The sequence below is a fragment of the Eptesicus fuscus genome, chromosome 5 (assembly GCF_027574615.1).
Source record: "Eptesicus fuscus isolate TK198812 chromosome 5, DD_ASM_mEF_20220401, whole genome shotgun sequence".
Taxonomy (NCBI): Eukaryota; Metazoa; Chordata; class Mammalia; order Chiroptera; family Vespertilionidae; genus Eptesicus; species Eptesicus fuscus.
This window is the reverse complement of record NC_072477.1, coordinates 26,672,463-26,692,531: the sequence shown is the minus strand read 5'-3', so window position 1 is coordinate 26,692,531 and position 20,069 is coordinate 26,672,463. Positions and strand designations below refer to the sequence as shown.

The following is a 20,069-nucleotide window of genomic DNA, read 5'->3' as shown; positions in this document are numbered from 1 at the left end:
CGTGCGGGGAAAGAGCCCAAAGCCTTCCGTGGCCCCAGGACTGACTTCCAATAGGATTCACCACGTTTCTGGATCGCTCAAGGGCTCTGGGAGCCTGCGGGGACCCTGACCTGGGCAACGAGTCTGAGGATAGTGACATGCTGAACACAAACCCATAGCTCTTTAGACAGGGAACCAGCAACAGGGCCACCCACTACAGTTACCATGAGGCTGCTGGGCGAGGCAGCAATGGGCTGAACCTGGCCTGCAAGCCACTCGAAGCCCTCACTGGGTCCCCACCATGTGCCCGTGCCCAGGGCCTGGCTGCAGCTGCCCAAGGGGGTGAGGGTGGGGGGCACTTTTCCTAACTTGCACAGACCCTCCAGCCAGCACTGGTTCTGGTCACCAGAAAGCTGCTGACTCAGCCTGGAACCCATAAAGGACCACAACTTTCCTAACAGCATACACATCAGTGGCCTTTATCCTCGCTCCAATTTCCCTGGGATCCCGCCTCCTCCTAACACTGTTTGCAGGTTTTGCCCATTCCCCGCTTCCTGTTTTATGTGCCCAGGCCTTCTCATTACTCTCCATTTTAAAGGGCAAAAGCTCTATTCTGGTGGATTTTTGAAGTTTCTTTTACATATGTCTCTGGCTTATACAATTTCTCCCCCGAGCCCTCCAGAGTACGGAGAGAGAGAAGTAACATATAAAGTGACATATGTCATAATGACATGGAAATCTGGTCACAATGTTAGCTTTTTTAAAAAAGAGCAGTTTATTAAATAAAACATGCTCTAGGTTTCCCTTAAAGACTAAAAGAATCTCTCCCCCTTCCAATTTTTTAAGTTAATATGGGGTCGTAAGATTATAGCTAATTTCTAGTTTCTGAATTTTGCTTATTTGTATCTTAGAAATAGCCTACCACAAAAATCTGTTACTTGTTTAAGGTAATAAATGTGTTGGGTTTTTTTAGGTGCTTAAACAAAATTCCATGGAAGTAAAAATTATCTTTATCAGACCCTGGCCGGGTAGCTCAGTTGGTTAGAGCGTCATCCCCATACGCCAAGGTTGGGGGTTCAGTCTCCAGTCAGGGCACATGCAAGAATTAACCAACAGCAGACATATGAGCCCAACCAGCGGTTAAGGATAACAGGGGGCTGGGGGCATGTGTGGGGAGGGGGGTGGGCTGGAAATGGGGGGACGAGGACAAATATGTGATACCTTAATCAATAAAGAAATTAAAAATAAAAAAAAAGAATCAACCAACGAACACAAAGTTAGTGGAACAACAAATCGATGTTTTTCTCTCTCTCTCTCTCTCTCTCTTTCTCTCTCTCTCTCTCAAATCAATCAATTAAAAATTTGAAAAAAATTATCTCTCACTACTGAATTATGCCCCTTTTGGGACATGCTGTTTGCAAAGATGATTTTTGAGAGGTGGGAAGCTGGCGGTCCCTGGGAGTCTCGGGTGGATGTTAGGTGTCTGGAAGGGCAAGCCTGGCCTGGAAAGGTCAGGAGCAAGAGGCTCCCCGGGGAGAGAAGCCGCCCCACATCTGGGTGCAGGTGGAGCCTGGCGGGTCACCTGGAGGAGCAATGATTCTGGGGCAGTGTATGCTGGTCGGGCCCGGGCGCCGTGTGGGAGCAGCTCAGGGACGGAGGCCGACGGGGGCGGGGAGAGGGGGGACCCGGGCTGGCCCCCTGGCTCACCGAGACCATCCTGCCCTCGGAGGGCATGAAGGCGGGCCGGTTGCTGAGGCGCAGCTTGGTCTGCAGCGTGTTGAAGTTGATCTCCAGCTGGCACTTCTCCTGCACCTTGGGCGGCTTGTGCAGGCGCCGATAGTCGCGGAAGTCCTCCAGCTTCTGCTGCATGGCCTGCATGGTGTTCTCGGGCGCCCGGTTCTCCAGCCACGGGATGGTGCGGCGGATCCACTCCAGCAGCTGGGGGCGGGTCAGGGCGTGAAGATGCAGGAGGGAGGGAGGGACAAGGGCCGGCGCCCCTCTCCTCCGGAGTCCCTCCCACACAGGAGGCGCTGGCAAGTGGCTCTCCCAACAGCACACTTTTCCCAACTACCCCCCTAGGCCATGCCCAGGCCACCAGGGCAGGTTCCAGGCCTTTCCCTCTGAGAACCTGGGCTTCAGGAAACCTGGCCCCTGAGGTATGGTAACTCCCAGCCGGCACCACAGCCTCCCTGCTCTGCCCAGGGAAGAACCAGACCTGGGGAAGATAGCTCGACTAAGAGCAGGAGACTGATTTTTGGTTCTAGGTCTACTGCTTGGCCGGGCCTCAGTTTCCTCGTCTAACCCAAGGACAGGGTTAACAGCTGTTCCCTGAGGTCCTTGGTCATGACCTTCTAGAATTCTAGAATGTGGTCCCTGACACAAGAGAACAACTGGCTCCTGGGGCACCGGCAGGACATGGCCTGGGTTGTTTTCCTTGATGCGACGGAGGAGCAGTGGAGGTGGTGACAGGACATATACCGATCACCTGCAAGGTGCCAGGCACGGCTCCCGAACTAAATCACCTGAACAGTCCTGCCGGGTTAAGGGTTCTGGAGGGGGTGACCAAGGCCCTGGAGGCTATGTGACTTGCCAAGGTCACCCAGCTGGAATGGTGAGCAGTGACCACACCCAGGCACTCGGGCCCTGGAACTTGGGGTCCTACTATGCTGGAGAGCCGATCCACCAAGGGGCGGGGCTGAGCTCTTCAGAAAGCTGAATGCTTTTAAGGAAGAAGCAGGTGCAACCTTAAAACTCAAATGTAGTCAATGGCAGAAGAGCAAACCCAGCCCTGTCCCTTCCTGTCCCCTGGGTGGGCCCAGCCACGAAGCCAGCCGGAGCCGGCACCCACCTATCGGCAGCCCATACCCCCAGCACCAGACCTGCTCCTCTTCCAGCTTAAGTGACACTCACAGAACAGACACCAGCTGGAGAGCCTCTGAGACCCCCTTGGCTCAAGTCTCACGTGGCAAGTGAGAAAACCAAGACCCACAGAGGTGAAGGGATTGCCCAGGCTCACTGTTGGAAAAGCCGGGGACTCTCTCTCTCTCTCTCTGAAGCCCAGAGATTGGCCCCTGAGTCCCTCTCTGCTTCTGGGAGGGCAGAGAGGAGCCCACACTTCCCCGGGTCAGCTGTGCTGGGGTCACAGGCTACACCCAGCCTGGGACTGTGCTCCGGGGATGGATTTGAAGGTACAGGTTCTGGGGCTCCCTTCTCCCTTGGGGTGGGGTGGCAGGGCCTTGCTGGGGCCAGGGAACCCATGGGTACCCACATCGCTGGCCAGCTTCTCGTAGTCTTCCATGAGCTGTTCATTCTCCTGGTTCACGGCCAGCACCTTGCAGATACGATTGGCTGCTGTCTCCGCCTGGCAACAGGACAAAGGGGCAAGGTCAGCCACTAGCAGCAGGAGCACCCAGGAGGCACGGGCGCCGACAATGCCCCTCCCACCCTGCCAGCTCCCGAGACTTCGAGTTCACCACCTCACCCCTCCTCACCATCCTCTCTGCCAGCCCAGGCTCAGTCCCATGGGTCAGGGATGCTGGACAGAGGTCCTGGTGGCTGAACTAGGCCCCTGGAGAAGGGCCTGAGTTTGAGACCCAACAAACACGTTGGAAAGAAACTAACCCACGGACTAATACAGTCAAAAGGCTCAGGTCAGGTGGCGAGGTGATCATGCCCATCCTGGAATTCCACGTGGAGGCCCTGGATCCCAAGGCTCAGGATCCCAGGCTGGATTTGCCAGGATCGTGGAGATGCAGGAATTCAAACCGGGGAGTCCTGGAGTAAGTGCGGACTGAGAAGCCCCGGGCCTCCCAGGGTCCCTGCAGAATCTCCCAAGGCTCCTGGCCCCAAGTTCAAAGCGCTTTAGCGAAAACAGAAGGACCCACGACTGCACAAAAGGGCAAGGCTTCGGATCAGCCCAGCCTGAGCAGGACGCCCAGAAGTAGGCATGGCACCTCTGGGAAGCTGAGCAACACTGCACCGAGAGCTGGGCACGCAGACACCCGCGTGGGCTCGGCAGCCAGAGGAACGAAAGGGGCCTGAATGGCAACCACCCCCAAAGGCCCAGGAACCCCGGGGAGACGCCGCCGCCTCCGGCCGTGCGGGGCACTGTGCACCTGACACCGGCAGGGCCAGGCGCTCCTAATACACTTCGCTCAGGAGATTGTTTTAATTCAGCTGTGTTCTTGTGCAAGGGAGGGGAACTCAGAGCCTTTGGGGGGCCCTGGGAGAGAAAGGAAGCCAGCCTGTGAGAAGACAGATAAGCATCTTGTGGCCCCAGAGCAGCGTGACCCTGCTGATGGATGACAGAGGCTTGAGGGTTGTAGAAAGAGGGGCCCTCACAGCTGATGGATGAACAAGACAAAATGGGTTTCGATACAGCCAGACAGACCGAGGCTGGGCATAAGGAAGAACTTCCTGAGAATGAGGAAGGAATTTAGAATTGGGAAGGAATGACTAAGAAAATGTCAATGTTTTTTCCTTGCAGAATTTCTGAAATAGGACACACGCCTACTAAACCACATGACTTATAGGGGACTGTGCTGGGATGTGTGTGTGAGGGGGCAGAGTGAGATCATCACAAATGTCCTTTCAAGCTCAAAGTCGAGACTGCACCCTCCAGGGCGAGCTGTCAGAGCGGGGGGGAAGGGGGGGACTCCCCCAGGAGGGAATGGTCAGAGGGGGAGCTAAGGACCCTCTGGTCTCAAGAAACTGAGGAAGGAAAAGAAAAAGAAACTAAGGGAAGGAGTCACATCCTACACCAGTGGTCGGAAAACTGCGGCTTGCGAGCCACATGCGGCTCTTTGGCCCCTTGAGTGTGGCTCTTCCACAAAATACCACGGCCTGGGCGAGTCTGTTTTGAAGAAGTGGCGTTAGAAGAAGTTTAAGTTTAAAAAATTCGGCTCTCAAAAGAAATTTCAATCGTTGTACTGTTGATATTTGGCTCTGTTGACTAATGAGTTTGCCGACCACGGGCCTAGACCCTCCTCCCCCTACCTCCCCACCCAACTCGGTGCTAGAAATGGCACTTCACACACAAAACTCCCGTTTGGTCATCTTTCCTTTGGAGGAACAAGTAACCCTGGGGAATCCCAAGAGCTGACAAAGAGGGAAATTCCTTCCTGGAGCCTGTCCCAGAAGATGTGGGGCCCCGGGGACCCCTGTGAGGCAGCAGGGTCCCGGGAACCAGGCTGGCCTGCCCACTGGCTGGCTGAGGGCAGCAATCTGCCTGAAGTCACTGGGGCCACCTCCCTGGACGTCCAGGGCAGGCGACCCAAGGGAGGACAGTCCTCTCCTCTGTGCTGATGTGTGAGAACTCGGGGTAGCTACACAGACCCCTGCCCAAAGTGCTGACCAAGCAGGAAAGGAAGAATCGGGGGTGAGGAGGCCACTCATCGCAGGCAAACAGCAGCTGCGGCTGTGATATTTCAGGAATAAAGCTCCTCCTCAACCTCGTATCCCCCTCATTCATCTTGAAATCCTATGCTCCAGAGTTATAAACGTTACATGTCAGTTTATCAAACCGGTGGACTGAGTGATGCCTGCGTTTGTAGGGTTTGGGGAGACAGGTCCTAGGACCTCAGGAGCCTGGCCCATCCCTCAGAGCCTGTTGGCGATTCCGGAGTCAAAGGGGGGGGGCTCCTTTTGGACGCGGTCTGGGGGAGTTCCCATGTGGGCCTCCTGGGGACTTTTTACAAAGACCCAAGCCCTCCTCTCGGCCTGCCCCCTCGCAGGCTGGCCTCGCCAGGAGAGGCAGACTAAGAAAACCCATCGTTATAACCAGGAAACCTGCCTCTGGGAACAAAGCATGGACGTCATGGAACAAAAAAAGGCCTTTCTTTAGAAAAGGCAATAGCCTTTGGTCTCCCCCTTGAGGGACAGCCTGCCCGCCCTGCCACCAGGATTCAAGCAGGCTGGAATCCAGATTGGACTTTAGAAAAAATGACAGGCACAGTCTTCAAACTCTGACCCCTCCTCCCGCCTCACTCTCCCTGCTCAATTCCTCCCCCAACAAGCAGACAGGCAGCCCTGCAGGAGCCTGATAGGTGATGGCTTACACCTGCTCACACGTGGGTCCCTGTGTAGAGAAGGGTTCCCTCACCCACCCTCCCAGCCCAGGAGGTCAGAGAGACCAGCCCAGGAAGGAGAGACTTGGTTAAGGCCTCCAGGGCATAACCCTGGAGTGAAAGGCAAGAGAGACCCCTGAGGATGGGACCTGGGCCTCCCCTCCATGTCCTGGTGCCCTAGCTTTCCTCTCCTGTGGCTACAGGAACCCCGGGCGGGTATTCAGGACGGAGGCACCCAGCACCACCACGTCTTGAAGAGCCTGCTCCAGGTCAGAAGCCCAAAGGAGAGATTTGTTCCAGGGGAAGAACGACTCATCCCCTGAGGAACTCGGAAATCGCAGCAGCCCCCGAGTCGTGGCTTCGGGCTAAGAGGGCATGGAACCAAGGAGCAGAATGCTCAGCTCTTTCAGATGGTGACAGAAGAAGGGACGAGACACAGATCCCACGGGCTGGGAGTACCTGAGAGGAACAGCCCGATTGGTCACTTGCAAGGGCCGGAGGAAGAGGCTTGTGGAAATCTGTGTTTACCTTTCCTAGTTTCTATTTTCAGGGACCCACTCGAAGCTGTACTACCTTATCTAACACAGTCACATGTTTGGTTTTACGCTAGAGTTACTTCTTTAAAAGCATGGGCCATGATTCCCGGAGTCCTTAGAGATCCCAAATGACAGTGTCAGCTGGCCCCAGCCAAAGCGCTGCTCTGAGACCAGCTGCTCCGACGGCAGCGTCACTCCAGCTGCCACAGGCAGAGTCTGGAGAGGCACCGTCCTCAATGATGGTGACGTCAAACAATGTGGCCAAATGACACACGACCCACAACCCACAGATTCACATGAATGCCACCACGACCTCCTCCGTGACCTTTTCAGTCAGACATTTCCCAAATCTAACTAGAATTGCCCATTTCCTTCCTCCCAAGTCAGCGCCCCGCCCTGGTGTGCTGCCAGGGAGTCCCCCAGACCGAGGTGAGCTGGCCCCAGAGTAGCTCAGCCCTGTCCCCGCTGCGGTCCCTGCTCCAGCAGTGGGACGGGACCCAGACCAACACTAACGTGCTCTCCTCTTGCAGGCAGCCCTGTCACACCCTTCCTGAGCCTTTCGCTTGAGGGCTCCTATTCAACCCTTAAGACTCAAGCTCAAGTGTTTGCTGCTCAACAGTCTCGGTCCTGCAGCCCCGCACCTGCCCTCCCCCGCAGGTCTGCAGCCGAGCGGCGCACTGGCTACACAGCAGCCATCCTGCCTCCTTTCATTGAGGGTTTTCCCAGATGGACCATGAATTCCTTCAGGGCAGTTGGGGGTTTCTTCCCCTAGAAGATCCACAACAGTAAATAAAGCAACCGACAGGCAAGTGGAGGATGCAAACAGCACCTCCCAATCGCATCCAGAAACACCTACAGCTCGAGCCTGAAAGGGGAGTTTCTCAGAGACAGTTCCCGCTGGACCATGGCCGTGAACTTTAAAAGCTTTACAATCGGCATCCACAGAATCTGCGTGTTGCCTGCCCATTCTAAACCCCTGCAGGGAAGAGGAGAGGAGAGCTGAGGAAGAATTAGAACCAAAACAATGGTTCAAACTAAAGTCGGTCCTCATCTGACTAGGAAAATCTATCACGCACACTTGCACACCACTCACCTGTATGGATACAGGTACTGCTACCTCTGCACACACGTGTACACACACGTGCAGGCATGCATTAGACCCTGCTGCCTTTCTAGTTCCACTGTCCAAGGCTTGACAAGAGAAAGACAGGGGAGGGGAGGGAGGGCGCCAGGCACGGGTTTCGGCAGACTTCCCCACCTTGGCTCCAGACAGGGAGACAGTCAGGACAAGCAGGGTGTGTGAGTCTGAAGGACTCCTCCTTCCTCCGCAGGAGAGAGGAAGACCCCCCTGCCTGTGGCCTGCTTAGCTCCAAGCAGCTGCCTGAACCTTGCAAGTGGTGAGGGGCAACTCTGGGTGAGGCCCTGACCCAGGACGTGAGAGGAACACCCCCCACCCCCCGGCACTGCCACTCTCCCTCCACCCAGCTGGGGGTCTTATCCTCAGATGTGGACAAAGGGAGCGTGAAATGGTTGCAACAGAGATGAGTGAGAGGAAGAGGGCATGGGGGTAGGTGGTATGAGACTTGGGAGGGAGAAAAGCAGGCACACACACACACACACACACACACACACACACACACTCCTCCGAGCATTATCACCAGCCAGGACATAGGGAAGGTTCAGAGACGGAACCCCTGGAGGAGGAGAGAAAGAGGAAGGAGAGCTCAGCCGAGCCATGGACATGGGCAGCCAGACTGTCTGTGGTTATCAGGGTGGGGAGTCCCCCGAGGCACGCAGATCGATGCTGCTCACATCCCCGCTAAAAGGTGGGGGGTCTGAAAGGCTGGAAGAAATTGACGAGAGAGAGAGAGCAGCAGCAGAGGTGGGACAAAGAGAAAGAGGAAGCGAGAGGCAGGCCAGAGGAGGGGCTGCAAGGGCTGGGCATCCTGGGAGGGCCCGGGCACCTAGGAGGGCGCCTCCGTCTCAGTCAGCGCCAGTGAGGCCTGGAAGGAAGGGGAGGAGCCTTGGGTGCCCATCAGGCCAGGAAGGGATGGTGCCTCTGTGTAATTTCTTAAAGGCACCTGTGCTGAAACACTGTCCTATGGACTATGGGAGAAGGCACTTTTACTGCCATCGGCGGGATCCTAGTGATGCACATTGCAATCTGCATTGTCTACGGGGCACACAGGGCCCTCTTGTGCAGTGTGCAGCCTGCCCCACTGTCCGTGGCGGGCCTGGTGGGAAGGGTCAGACAGGGCTCTGTGCCTCCGGCCTGGACACCAGGGAGAAGGCAGGAAGGCTTCTGGCTGCTCTGGCCGCTGGACTATTTGAGAGGATGGTCTGGCCTCAGTGGGGAGGAGGGAGAGAGAAGCCAAGGGGGCCTGGGGATTTAGGGGAACAGACAGGAAGCTGAGCCAAGAGTTGTGCTGCTGGGATAAGGGCTCTTGTCCAGGGAAGGAGCTGAAACCACAGGCTTCCTTCCGGTCTGTGACGCCCACTGTGCCCAGCGAGTAGGGACAGGGATGCAGGCGGCCATCAGAGCCTCTGGAATCTTCAAGTGCCCTGGCCAAGGTTCAGAGAGCGCCCCGCCCCGTGAAGCTGCGCCTGGGGTACCCGGAGGATGAAGAGACGGGCAGAGGGCGGCAGGGAGCGTGGGTGAGGCCGAGGGAGAGCTCACCTTCTGCGCACCCGAGAAGGCGCGGCAGTGACATGAAACATTAGGTCACATGGCCTTCCCATCCCGCCTTAGCGTGCCCACACATCTGCACAGAGAAGGAGAAGAGGTTGAGAAGACTGGGCAGCAGCAGCAGCACAGAATACACCCCATCAGCATGGGGGACAGAGAGAACACCAGACAGACAGACAGACAGGAGTGAGGGAATGGCAGAGAGGGGGGAAATGAGATGGAAGGAGGAGAAAGGGCATGAGGAGGGGAGAGCAAGGCTGAGACAAGGGAAGGAGAGAGAGCATCGGGGCAGACTGGGCCGAGGGAGGCAGTGGGGGGAGCGCCCCGTCATGCATGCCAGGACGGGTCACTCAGACGCCGTATGAGGATGGGGCATTTGCCGGGGCACATGACAAGTCCACGGCCCAAAGCCGTGCAGGCCAAGCCTGTGGTTCCATGTCCACGGCGACCTGGATGTTGTGCTTCCGGGTCCTGCCTGCTGCTGACTGGGCGTGGCCAGGGGAACACGCATGTCTCCCACGTCTGCGCGTGAACGAAGCCCCTCCGTGTGCGGCCTGGGGCAGTGCGGAGCGGGCACCGCGGGACCTTAGCCTCAGGCCTCCCGGAGCCAAACTGGGCCGGGACACTCGAAGGGGCTCGCAGCTGCCCACCCCTCCGTCTTCCCTCCAAGGGGCCGTGCTTATGTCCAGGAACGCAGTGCAGAGTGCCCCTGCATGGGGGTCCCCGGCAGGATCCAGGAGGAAGCACCAAAACCCAAGGGGCCGGGCACAGACCTGCCAAACCGTGTCCACGCGGGAGAAAGGGGGGGGCTTCCTGACACCTTTGCCAACAGGTCAGTGAGGACAGGAGGCCCCTCCCCGGGTCTGCCTCCCAGGGGAAGCCCTGCTCCCACCGAGTGGGGCCCGGAGGGCATGCGGCCCACTGTGCCTTCCAGGGCCACCCCTGGCCGACTGCACCCACGCAGCCCTTCCTGCTGTCTGGGTCCCAAAAGGTGAGCTCTTGCCCGGTTTCTCAGAGACGCAGAGGAAGACGAGGGCACAGGTGCAGGGTGGGAGGGGTAGAGCAAGAACACAGCACGTCGGCACCAGGGGCTAACTCTACCAACGCGACGGACCGTCCTGACCCTGTGGCCAGGGAGAGGTGGGGGCGGGCAGGAGGGCGGGGCTCGGGGTCTGGCATGAGGTGTGCTGGGCGAGGAAGGAGCAGGGGCCTCCGGTACCTTCTGGGCGCCAGAGAAGGCATGGTAGAAGCTGGACACGTAAGTCATGATGGCTTTCTCATCCGGCCGGGCGGTCCCCACGATGTCTGTCAAGAAAAACCTGGAGTTAGAGCCAGAGCCAGCTGGTGAACACGAGGTACACCTCCCGACGGGATGCTCGCTGAACCACCAGGTCTTCTGGCCGAGATGCTGGGCCGGAATCTAGAGGCTTCTGGCTTCGGCTTCCGCTTACGGGAATTCGAAGGGCCGAGAAATGAAATGGTGCCCGAGGAAGCAGGCAGCGAACCCGAGTGAGGAACCTGGCAGGGGCAGCTGGCCCAGCTGCTGCAAGGTCAGGGGTTGAAATAAAAGGAGCAGGAGGGAGGACGAAAGTGCTACAGATTAGAAAAGGCAGAGAAATAGGATAACTAATTGCCATGTGCAGACCTTGGCTGGATCCTCATTTAAACAAACCAACTCTAAAAAGAGACGATGGGGAAATTTAATTGTGAGCTGCATAGTGGATGAAGGAATCCCGGCAATGGGCAAGGTGCGAACGCTGCCTTGTGGTTGCCTAAGAAAACAGCCACATGTTAAAGGTATGCAGTCTGAAGTATGTAGCAATGAAGTACTGTGATGTCTGGCATTTGCTTTAAAACATGTCAACAAAGAGAACAAAAAAGGAAAAGAAAAAAATAAAAACAAAATCTCAGGAATTGTTCTGTCTGAATGGCAGGTGTATGGAAGTTCATTGTACTTATCTCTCTGCTTTTGTATATATTTGAAAATGGCCCCACACACAGACAGATACTGCTACAAACCAGCACATCTCCCACCTAGTCTCTGAAAGGGCCATTCATCTTTCCAAAAAGTCATCTGCTTTTCCATAAGTGTCTGGTCTTCCCCCACCTTCCCTTACAAAGTTAGGTGTGCACACAGACCACCCGCCTGGGTTACTCTGTGCGTGCACGCATGTGTGTGTGTGTGTGTGTATGTGTGTGTGTGTGTGTAACGCACGTGTTAATAAACTTGTTTGCTTTTCTCTTGTTCATCTGTGTCTATCTAATTGACATGGCCCGTGTGTGTGAGTGTGTGTGTGTGTAACGCACGTGTTAATAACCTTGTTTGCTTATCTCTTGTTCATCTCAGTGTCCATCTAATTGACACGGCCCATGTGTGAGTGTGTGTGTGTGTGTGTGTGTGTGTGTAACGCACGTGTTAATAACCTTGTTTGCTTATCTCTTGTTCATCTCAGTGTCCATCTAATTGACACGGCCCATGTGTGAGTGTGTGAGTGTGTGTGTGTGTGTGCAATGCATGTGTTAATAACCTTGTTTGCTTTTCTCTTGTTCATCTCAGTGTCCGTCTAACTGACACGGCCCACGCTGGAGAAGTTAGGAGGGAAGAGGGGAAAGATGTTTTCCCTCCCCTACAGCAAAAGAATGCCACGCTCCACCCTGGCACCCACTCCCTGACTCCAAGACAGAGATGAGAACCATCCTCAGACCTTCGACGAAGAAACAGCCTTCAGCACCAGCTGTCCCCTCTTCCTCCCAACCTCAGGGAACTGTGGGGTCCCCGACACACAGGTGACCCCATAGACCAGGCCTTCTCCCTTCCCACCTCGGGCTGCTGGGGCCCACCCCCCTTGGCCACGGGGTGCAGGTGGGAGAAGCGGTGGAGGCCCAGACAGAAAGCGCCTTTACCTTCGGCATCCAGCATCTTGGGGATGTCCAGGTACTTCTCTGCCACGTCGAAGGCCGTGTTCAGGTTTGTGAGGGGGTCGTCCTAGAGGGAGAAGGGAAGCTTAGAAAGAGGTTTGACAAGATACCGGCGACCCGCACAGGGGTGACCACCAACTCTTGGGGCAGAGGGGACTCCTACCGCCCCGTCCACAGTAGGTGCCCAGGAGCCAGCTCTGGGTGTGAAGGCTGGCCTCACCGCCTGGCCTCACTGACTGGGGGTTTAAAACACCATCGTTTGCCCTGGCCAGTGTGACTCAGTGGTTAGAGCGTCCGCCTGCGAACTAAAGGGTCACAGGTTGGATTCCTGCTCAAGGGCACGTGACTGGGTTGCAGGTTCGATCTCCGGCCCCACTTGGGGCACGTGCGGGAGGCAACCAATCAATGTGTGTGTGTCTCTCTCTCCATCCTCTCTTCTACTCTCTCTAAAAATCAATGGAAAAAATATCCTCAGTGAGGATTAACAACAACAAAAATGCCATCTTTCCTTCTCAAGCCTTAGTTTGTCAGAGAAACGGGGGGTAAGAATACTGGCCTGCAGCCTAAGGAAGAATTGCTAGACGTGAGTGTGAGAGCAAGGCATTGGCCCGGGTGCCATCTGTCTCGGCTTCCCGTTTCAGCTCGGCCACCAGCGAGCGGGACTGGAAACCCGACCTCAGTTTCCCCATCTGTTACTGAAGAGTTGGACTAGGAGCTCTCCTGCCACTTCGGTGGTCACGGTCCACGAAATCCTGGGCTCCCTCAAATAGCCACAGCCTTCTGACTATTTTGATTTCCGCTACTTTCTCAAGAAAACTGATTTGGGATTGGCGAGGATGTGGAGGAATCGAACTCTTGTGCCCCACTGGTAGGGCTGCAAGACGGTGCAGCTGCCGTGGAAAACCGTGTGGAGGTTCTTCAAAAAGCTGAACATCGAGTCACCATATGACTCCACTGTGCCAGATGCCAAGAGGTCTGGTGACGGCTGCACACCAATGCGAACGGACTGAACTGTACACTTAAAAACAGGTACAATGCCTGGCTGGCGTGGCTCAATGGCTGAGCGCCAACGTATGAACCAGGAGGTCACGGTTGGATTCCCAGTCAGGACACATGCCCGGGTTGTGGGCTTGATCCCCAGTGGGGGAAGTGCAGGAGGCAGCTGATCATTGATTCTCTCTCATCATTGATGTTTCTCTCTCTTCTCTCCCTCTTCCTTCCTCTGAAATCAATAAAAATATATTTTAAGAAACAGTTGCAATGGTAATTTTTGTTATATATACTTCACTACAATGTAAAAAAATGTTTTTACGTGGAAGAAAACCCACAACTTAGTGGGGGGGTGGGGAGTTCCTTGTAGGACCTCCCACCCTCTTCTTGGTTCCCCAGAATAATCTAAAGCAAGCTGGTTTTGCCATCCCAGGACCCGGTTTTCCCGTGTGCCAAGGTGAGACTCACAGGGAACAGAAACATAAATATATGCATTTGGGATGCTTTCAGGAAGAAATTGCTCAAAACAGAGAAGGTGGAACTCTTCTGGGAAAGTCTCCAACCGCTTCCAGAATGAAACAAAATACTGCCAAGCTGTGAAGGTCATTTCCGCCCAGGGCCTCAGGCCGGCTCAGGCCAGGGGTGCACATCCGCCTGCCCCACTCAGTGCCCAGGGACTACCAGGCCCCCACGCCCACCGAAGGCAGGTACAGGAAGGAAGAGCCTCCTGGCTGGAGCCCCTCAGCTCCCCCATGCCATCATGAAAGTACCCATGATTCAGTGGGACCAGCTCTGTGCTAGGATGTGGGCTGGATTTTATTGATGCTACTGAATTAAAGAAACAGGGAAAAATGAAAAGACACAGAGAAGGACAGAGAGTGGGGCCAGAGCTGGCCGTGTATCAGATAAAGGCCAGGGGACTCCCAGCTCCCACGTGGCGGAGGTGCCTGGAGCCCATGGAATGGGGGAGGGTTAGCGTGGTCCCGTTTTATACGGGGGCGGGAACAGCTGTGGATGAACCGGCTGCTGCCACCCCAGCACACCCACAAAGGGACACAGAAACATGTACACCTGTCACAAAAATGCAGCAGCGGGAACAGTGAGGAGGCATCTGACGATGCCTTTAAAAGACAAAATCGCTACCTTCAGGATTTCTGGCCTCCGCCTGGTTGGTTTGGCCTGATAGCTTTCAGATGGCTCGGGGAGTTTTTACAACTGACACTTTTTTCTTTTTAATATATTTTTATTGACTTCAGAGAGGAAGGAAGGGGGGGAGAGAGAGAGAGAAACATCAATGATGAGAGAGAATCATGGATCAGCTGCCTCCTGCACGCCCCACAATGGGGATCGAGCCCACAACCTGGACATGTGCCCTGACCAGGAATTGAACCGTGATCTCCTGGTTCATAGGTCAACGCTCAACCACTGAGCCATGTTGGCTGGGACCTTCCTATCCCCCAAGAGACCAGCTTGGGGAGGGCTGCCCGGGGTGCGTACACCTGGACGCAGCCACGCGCTGTGCCAGGAGCGGCTACTCTCCTTCAGGGGTTGGCCTTTCCAGGTGGGCAGGGCCCCAGCCTCGAGCTTCAGGCCCAACTTGGGCTGCCCAGAGGGTTGGGAATCTGCTCCTTTCCTCCCTCCAACCCAGATATTTACATTACGATTCATAACAGTAGCAAAATTACAGTTATGAAGTAGCAACGAAAATAATTTTATGGCTGGGGGTCACCACAACATGAGGAACTGTATTAAAGGGTCGCGGCATTAGAAAGGTTGAGAACCACTGCTCCAAACCCTTCTGGCAGCTCCCTCTCCCACACCCTGAAACACAGGGCCTGATGCCACCAGGCATGGCCAGAGCAGCTCCCACACTGGCAACATCGAGGCTCGCCCGGCCACTGAGCAGCAGCAGGGGCCCCCTTGGGGCGCAGGTAAGGTGGGGGGGTCTTTGCTGAACACTGCACTCTCCCGTGTCAGAGTTAAGTGGAAAATACAAGAACAGCCCAGCTGGTGTGGCTCAGGGGTTGAATGTCCACCTATGAACCAAGAGGTCATGGTTTGATTCCTGGTCAGGGCACATGCCCGGATTGTGGGCTCAGTCCCCAGTAAGGGGCGTGGCAAGAGGCAGCCAATCAATGATCCTCTCTCACCATTGATGTTTCTACCTCTCTCTCTCTCTCCCTTCCTCTCTGAAAAAAAAGAAAGAAAGAAAATACAAGAGTGGTAATTCCTAGGAGCTGCTTTGCCAAGAGACTCAAGTGCAGACTGGCAACATTCCAACCCGAGCTCCAGGTCTCAATTGGGGGCATAGGGAGGGCTCCAGGATGGCCTTTCCCAGGATGCCTGTGCCACATGGGCGAGATACAGGATGGACTGAGAGGGAAGATGGGGTAAGTACAGTCTCCAAGGTCTAGGCCAGCATCCTTTTACCAGCCCAGACACTAAGAACCACCACGAGGCTATAGACACAGCTCATAGCTCCTGGTCTCCTCAACACCCGCCTCCATCTTCCCCCCTGCCTGCCCTCCCACCCCACACACTGACTCAAGAAAATCCTGCAGCCACACCTCATGATTGAGGGAGACCAAACCCATCGTGGGAACCGCCCGGGACTGCACAGTGAGTCTCGGACACAGCTCGGATACGTGACTCGAAGAATGCGCAGTATTTTAAATTATGAAAGTAACAGCTCCACCTTATCAAACCCGGGAAATGGGAGGGGGAAACGCCACTGACGATTCCGCCAACCTCACAAAACTGCTGCGGTGGCTCCCATCTTCTCCGGCGGGCTGTGCGTGTGGGCACGCACACACATGCTGTGCACATACGGTCCTGAGGGAGCCCTAGTGAAGGTGTTTTTCTCTAACTCCTCAATAGGCTGTCTTCTTGGCTAATCTAAGGAGACTGACCCCCGGCTCTCAGAACAGGGGCCCAGTCCTGCCCAGTCCTGCCCAGTCCTGCCCCCTGGGACCGGCGTCCGGGAGCTGCAGTGGGCAGCCGGGGGAGCACACGTACCTTCCGCAGCTTCCCGTAGTCGATGAGCTCAGGCCGGTGTCGGTGGATCAAGGCACAGAAGCCAAGGCCGTCCTTCCAGCTGCCCGGGGGAGAGAAGGGGGCGGGCTGGTGAGTGGGGGGGGACACTGACTACGGGGAAAGCACTGAGCAGGACCTCCTTTTCCCGCAGGTGGACACACGGCCCTTCAGACCAGGAGTCAGAGGAGAGAGGATGGGCAGGGACATTCCTACCTGCCAACACCCCAGGCGCCGGGGTCAAGACTCTAGGGGGCTTGGCACGTTGAGATGCACCTGCCACATCCCAGCTACCCTATACCAAGGCCATGGCCTGTCTGCTCTGTTCCAGAAGCCCCAGCAGCCCGAGCACAACCACAGGCGAATGAGGCAGTAGCTGCGTCCAGGCAGCGCCGGCAGGGAGAGGGGGCACCTAAGAGCCGGCAGGGAGAGGGGGCACCTAAGAGCCGGCAGGGAGAGGGGGCACCTGAGAGCCGGCAGGGAGAGGGGGCACCTGAGAGCCGGCAGGGAGAGGGGGCACCTGAGAGCCGGCAGTACTCCCTTCCCATGAAAAGGGACTTCTTCCCCAGGGGCCTCTGCTCTGGTCTAGGGCTGAGACCGACCTAGCCACGCCCCTCGGCTCCCGGCCACTCACCTGATGTGGAAGTTCTGGATGTTGACGTTTTTGTACGGGGCTGTCTTTCTCTGGCACCACAAAAGCAGCCCTTCCTTCGCCGAGGTCTCTGTGGAAGGGCAAAGCGGGCGGAGAGATCAGGGGCTGGCTCGGTGGTGGGAGGGCAGCCGACTCGTGGGAGGCCCCATCTTGACGACAGGGTCCCTGCTCCTTCACATAGAGGGTTCCCACAAAGACCCCCTAGATTCCAACCCTGCTGCTGACAAAGGCCGAGGAGTTATCTGACATAGACGCCGGCTAGGACGCTGTGCAGAGCGAGCTGCAGCACGCACCGAAATGCTGAGAGGACGGCCTTCCGGACTCTCTCCCTGTCGCTCCCTTCTATCCAAGAAATGGTAACGATACAAAATAAGTGGGCAACCGACTGGTCTACGAAATCTACAATTCAGGAATTTCTAGACAGGAGCGTGCACGCCATAGGGAAAGAAAGCACTGGGACTCCTACTGAGGTTGAGTGTTCATCTAAAAACTAAGGCCTCCTTATATTTAATGCACGGATCAACTCTGTTGGTGTATGTGAAGCAAACACATGTCTATCAGATAAGGCAAATAGGTAGGTATTGGAGGGGGCCCAGGAGCTCCCAGAACAGGAGGGCTGCCAACCACACTGCCCCCATGTGTTCACTTCTGTGAATTGCAGGTTATAGCACTGAGTGAAGTGGCTTCCTGGATGACCTCATTGACTTTCAATTCACAAAATTTTAAAATGACGTTAAACGATTCCTACCAAGATAACATAATAATTCAAGCACAAACAATTTTAAAAATCAGCAAAGCTAATGTTTCTACTCTCAGTTCAAGTTCTTTGTCAGCTACAAGATTAAAATAATAACTGTTTAATAGGAGCTGACAAGTCTGCCCAAAAAAATCAAACTCACCAAGGCTACTTGAAAAATGGACTGATATTTACCATTAATAACAAGAACCATGCTCTAAGTGACTGCTGCGGGCATCTTTTAACCACTTCCACCCTAAATACTAAGTATTTATAAACCAAACTTAGATCCTCACATCGCTGTATCGCAGTCAAGCCAAGATTTCCGTAACAAAGCAATTTAGTCCACGCTGTTCTCATTAAAATGTTACATTAAAAATCTTTCAAAGATTTCTTTAAAGTTTCCATTAAAATTAATTTAAAATATATTTTTTAAAAAAATATTTTAAATTAATTTTAATGGAAACTTTAAAGAAAATATTACCCCCATCTTATTTTTTTTCATTTGTTTTTGTGTATTTTATAATACGCTTGGAAATACACAAACATAAATTATGACAAAATAAACACATATCTCAGCTCAAAAGTTGCTGGAATGTAGAATCAAGAGTTTAGAGATCGCCCTAGCCGGTTTGGCTCAGTCAACAGAGCATTAGCCTGTGAACTGAAAGGTCCCAGGTTCGATTCTGGTTGAGGGCACATGCCTGGGTTGTGGGCTTGATCCCCAGTGGGGGACTTGCAGGAGGCAGCCGATCCATGATTCTCTCTCATCATGGATGTTTCTATCTCTCTCTCCCTCTTCCTTCCTCTCTGAAATCAATAAAAATATATTATTTTTAAAAAAAGTTTAGAGATCACTGACCTGTGGTGGCCCCTTGCAGATCTACAAAGTGGCCACCAGAGGGTGTTATGGGAGCAAAGTGGAAGACCTGGGGTCCGTTCCCCAGCAGGCAGGCCCTCCTGGCTGCTAGTCCCCTACCTTTTCAAGATTTAGCAATCCAAGAGCGAGGCGCGGTTTCCAATGCACTTCCCCACAGCCACCTCGGGCTTTCTCAAAGTGGGGCGTTTCCCTGGCGCCAACACGCCTGTGGGAACCAGCACCTCAAACAGTTCTTCTCTACAAACTAGGAGGGAGGACAGATGCTGGAAATGGGTCAGAAGCTCAGGATGTGGCCCAGGATCAGGCCCCAATGCCCACACCAGAGAGCCCTCTAGGCTGAGCCCAGGCCCGGAGGGGGGCTTGGGGAAGTCATGGAACCGAGAAGACCTACCTTCCACGGAGATGTCCTGGATGGCAAAGCGGAGGATGATGGTCCAGATCATGCCCAGGGTCATTTTCGCGTTCCCATCCACGATTTCTACAAAAACAGCAGCAGGATGGGTCGTGCAGGGGAGGGGCAGAGTTAGCATCCCCCGAGCGCCCACGTCGCTCTGTGCACCGTGTAGGGACTCAAAGACCACACTGTTCCACCTCCGGAGGGAAGTCCGTATATTGTTTAAAGTTAGGGCAAGTGCACTTCACAGGTGACATGATCTGGGGGAGTCGCAGAGGCACAAGGTGGTAGACTAGGGGTGTCCTGGGGGTACAAGGTGGGTGTGGTCAATTCTACTGGGTACATCAGGAAAGGGAACAGAGAAGGGGGCGACTTAACCCCGAGGGGTGTCCACCAGCCTGACGGAGAGCGGGAGGGTCTCTAAGCCACCACAGATGCCCTGGCGGCTCTGAGCTAAGGGCCTCTGGGCACGGCATCACGCCAGTGCAGGCCCCAGAAAGCACCCACCTAACTACGGTTTGCACACTGCCATCCTGCAGGCTCCACTAACTCACACATCAACCGCATCGTGCCATGCATTGGGTATTTTTTAATTAAAAGAAAAAAGTCAAACCGCTTCCAGACCGTAACGAGATACCCCCTGAATTCAGTCTAAGCAGCACTTTTTCAACTTTTCAAATAATGCTATAAATCCGATGAAGTAATATTTTCTGTGCCGGGCAACACAAACACACGTGAGCCCTGTCTGGAAGCGGCTAAGACAGGGAGCCACTTGCACAGTCTTGGGGCTGGAGCAGCTCACAACCCAATGCAAACTCCTTACCCTCACCCACTTCCAGACCAGCAGACGGTAACCTGGCCCTGTGGTGAGGTACTCTGGTTAAGCGTGAGGCACCCCAAGAATATCTTACTTTTTTTGTCTTACCTGCAACACTCGTTTTTAGGGGAGACGCAACAGAATCGGGAGAAGGGGCAACTTCCAGGGTTCCCCGAGCCAATGCCCACTAGAGTTTGTTTCCCACACACCCATTAAACAGGAGTGGATTCCATTACGGAAATTACGCTCTAAGGTCTCACTCCCTTCGGAGAAGGGAGGGAAAATGTGCATGCTGCTGTCTGGCCACGGGAGGCACAGGGCATCGCTGCTGCTTCCGGGGCAGGGCGGAGGGGGGGGCTCTGCAGAGCCTGCACTGGGGTGCTGA

The 20,069-nt window shown here is 55.0% G+C and overlaps 1 protein-coding gene across 3 annotated transcripts in view; it reads right to left on the bottom strand.

Annotated features, from left to right (window-relative positions):
- ACTN1 (actinin alpha 1) overlaps positions 1–20,069 on the bottom strand; it is a 94,666-nt gene that overhangs the window by 12,719 nt on the left and 61,878 nt on the right. For all 3 annotated transcript variants that reach the window (XM_008138916.3, XM_008138917.3, XM_008138918.3), the window contains exons 4-10: positions 18,865–18,951; positions 16,840–16,927; positions 16,191–16,269; positions 12,171–12,252; positions 10,486–10,571; positions 3,248–3,340; positions 1,687–1,917 (exon numbers count right to left, since the gene is read on the bottom strand). In XM_008138916.3, coding sequence (XP_008137138.1) covers positions 1,687–1,917; positions 3,248–3,340; positions 10,486–10,571; positions 12,171–12,252; positions 16,191–16,269; positions 16,840–16,927; positions 18,865–18,951 — 746 coding nt within the window. The remainder of the gene's footprint in view (positions 1–1,686; positions 1,918–3,247; positions 3,341–10,485; positions 10,572–12,170; positions 12,253–16,190; positions 16,270–16,839; positions 16,928–18,864; positions 18,952–20,069) is intronic.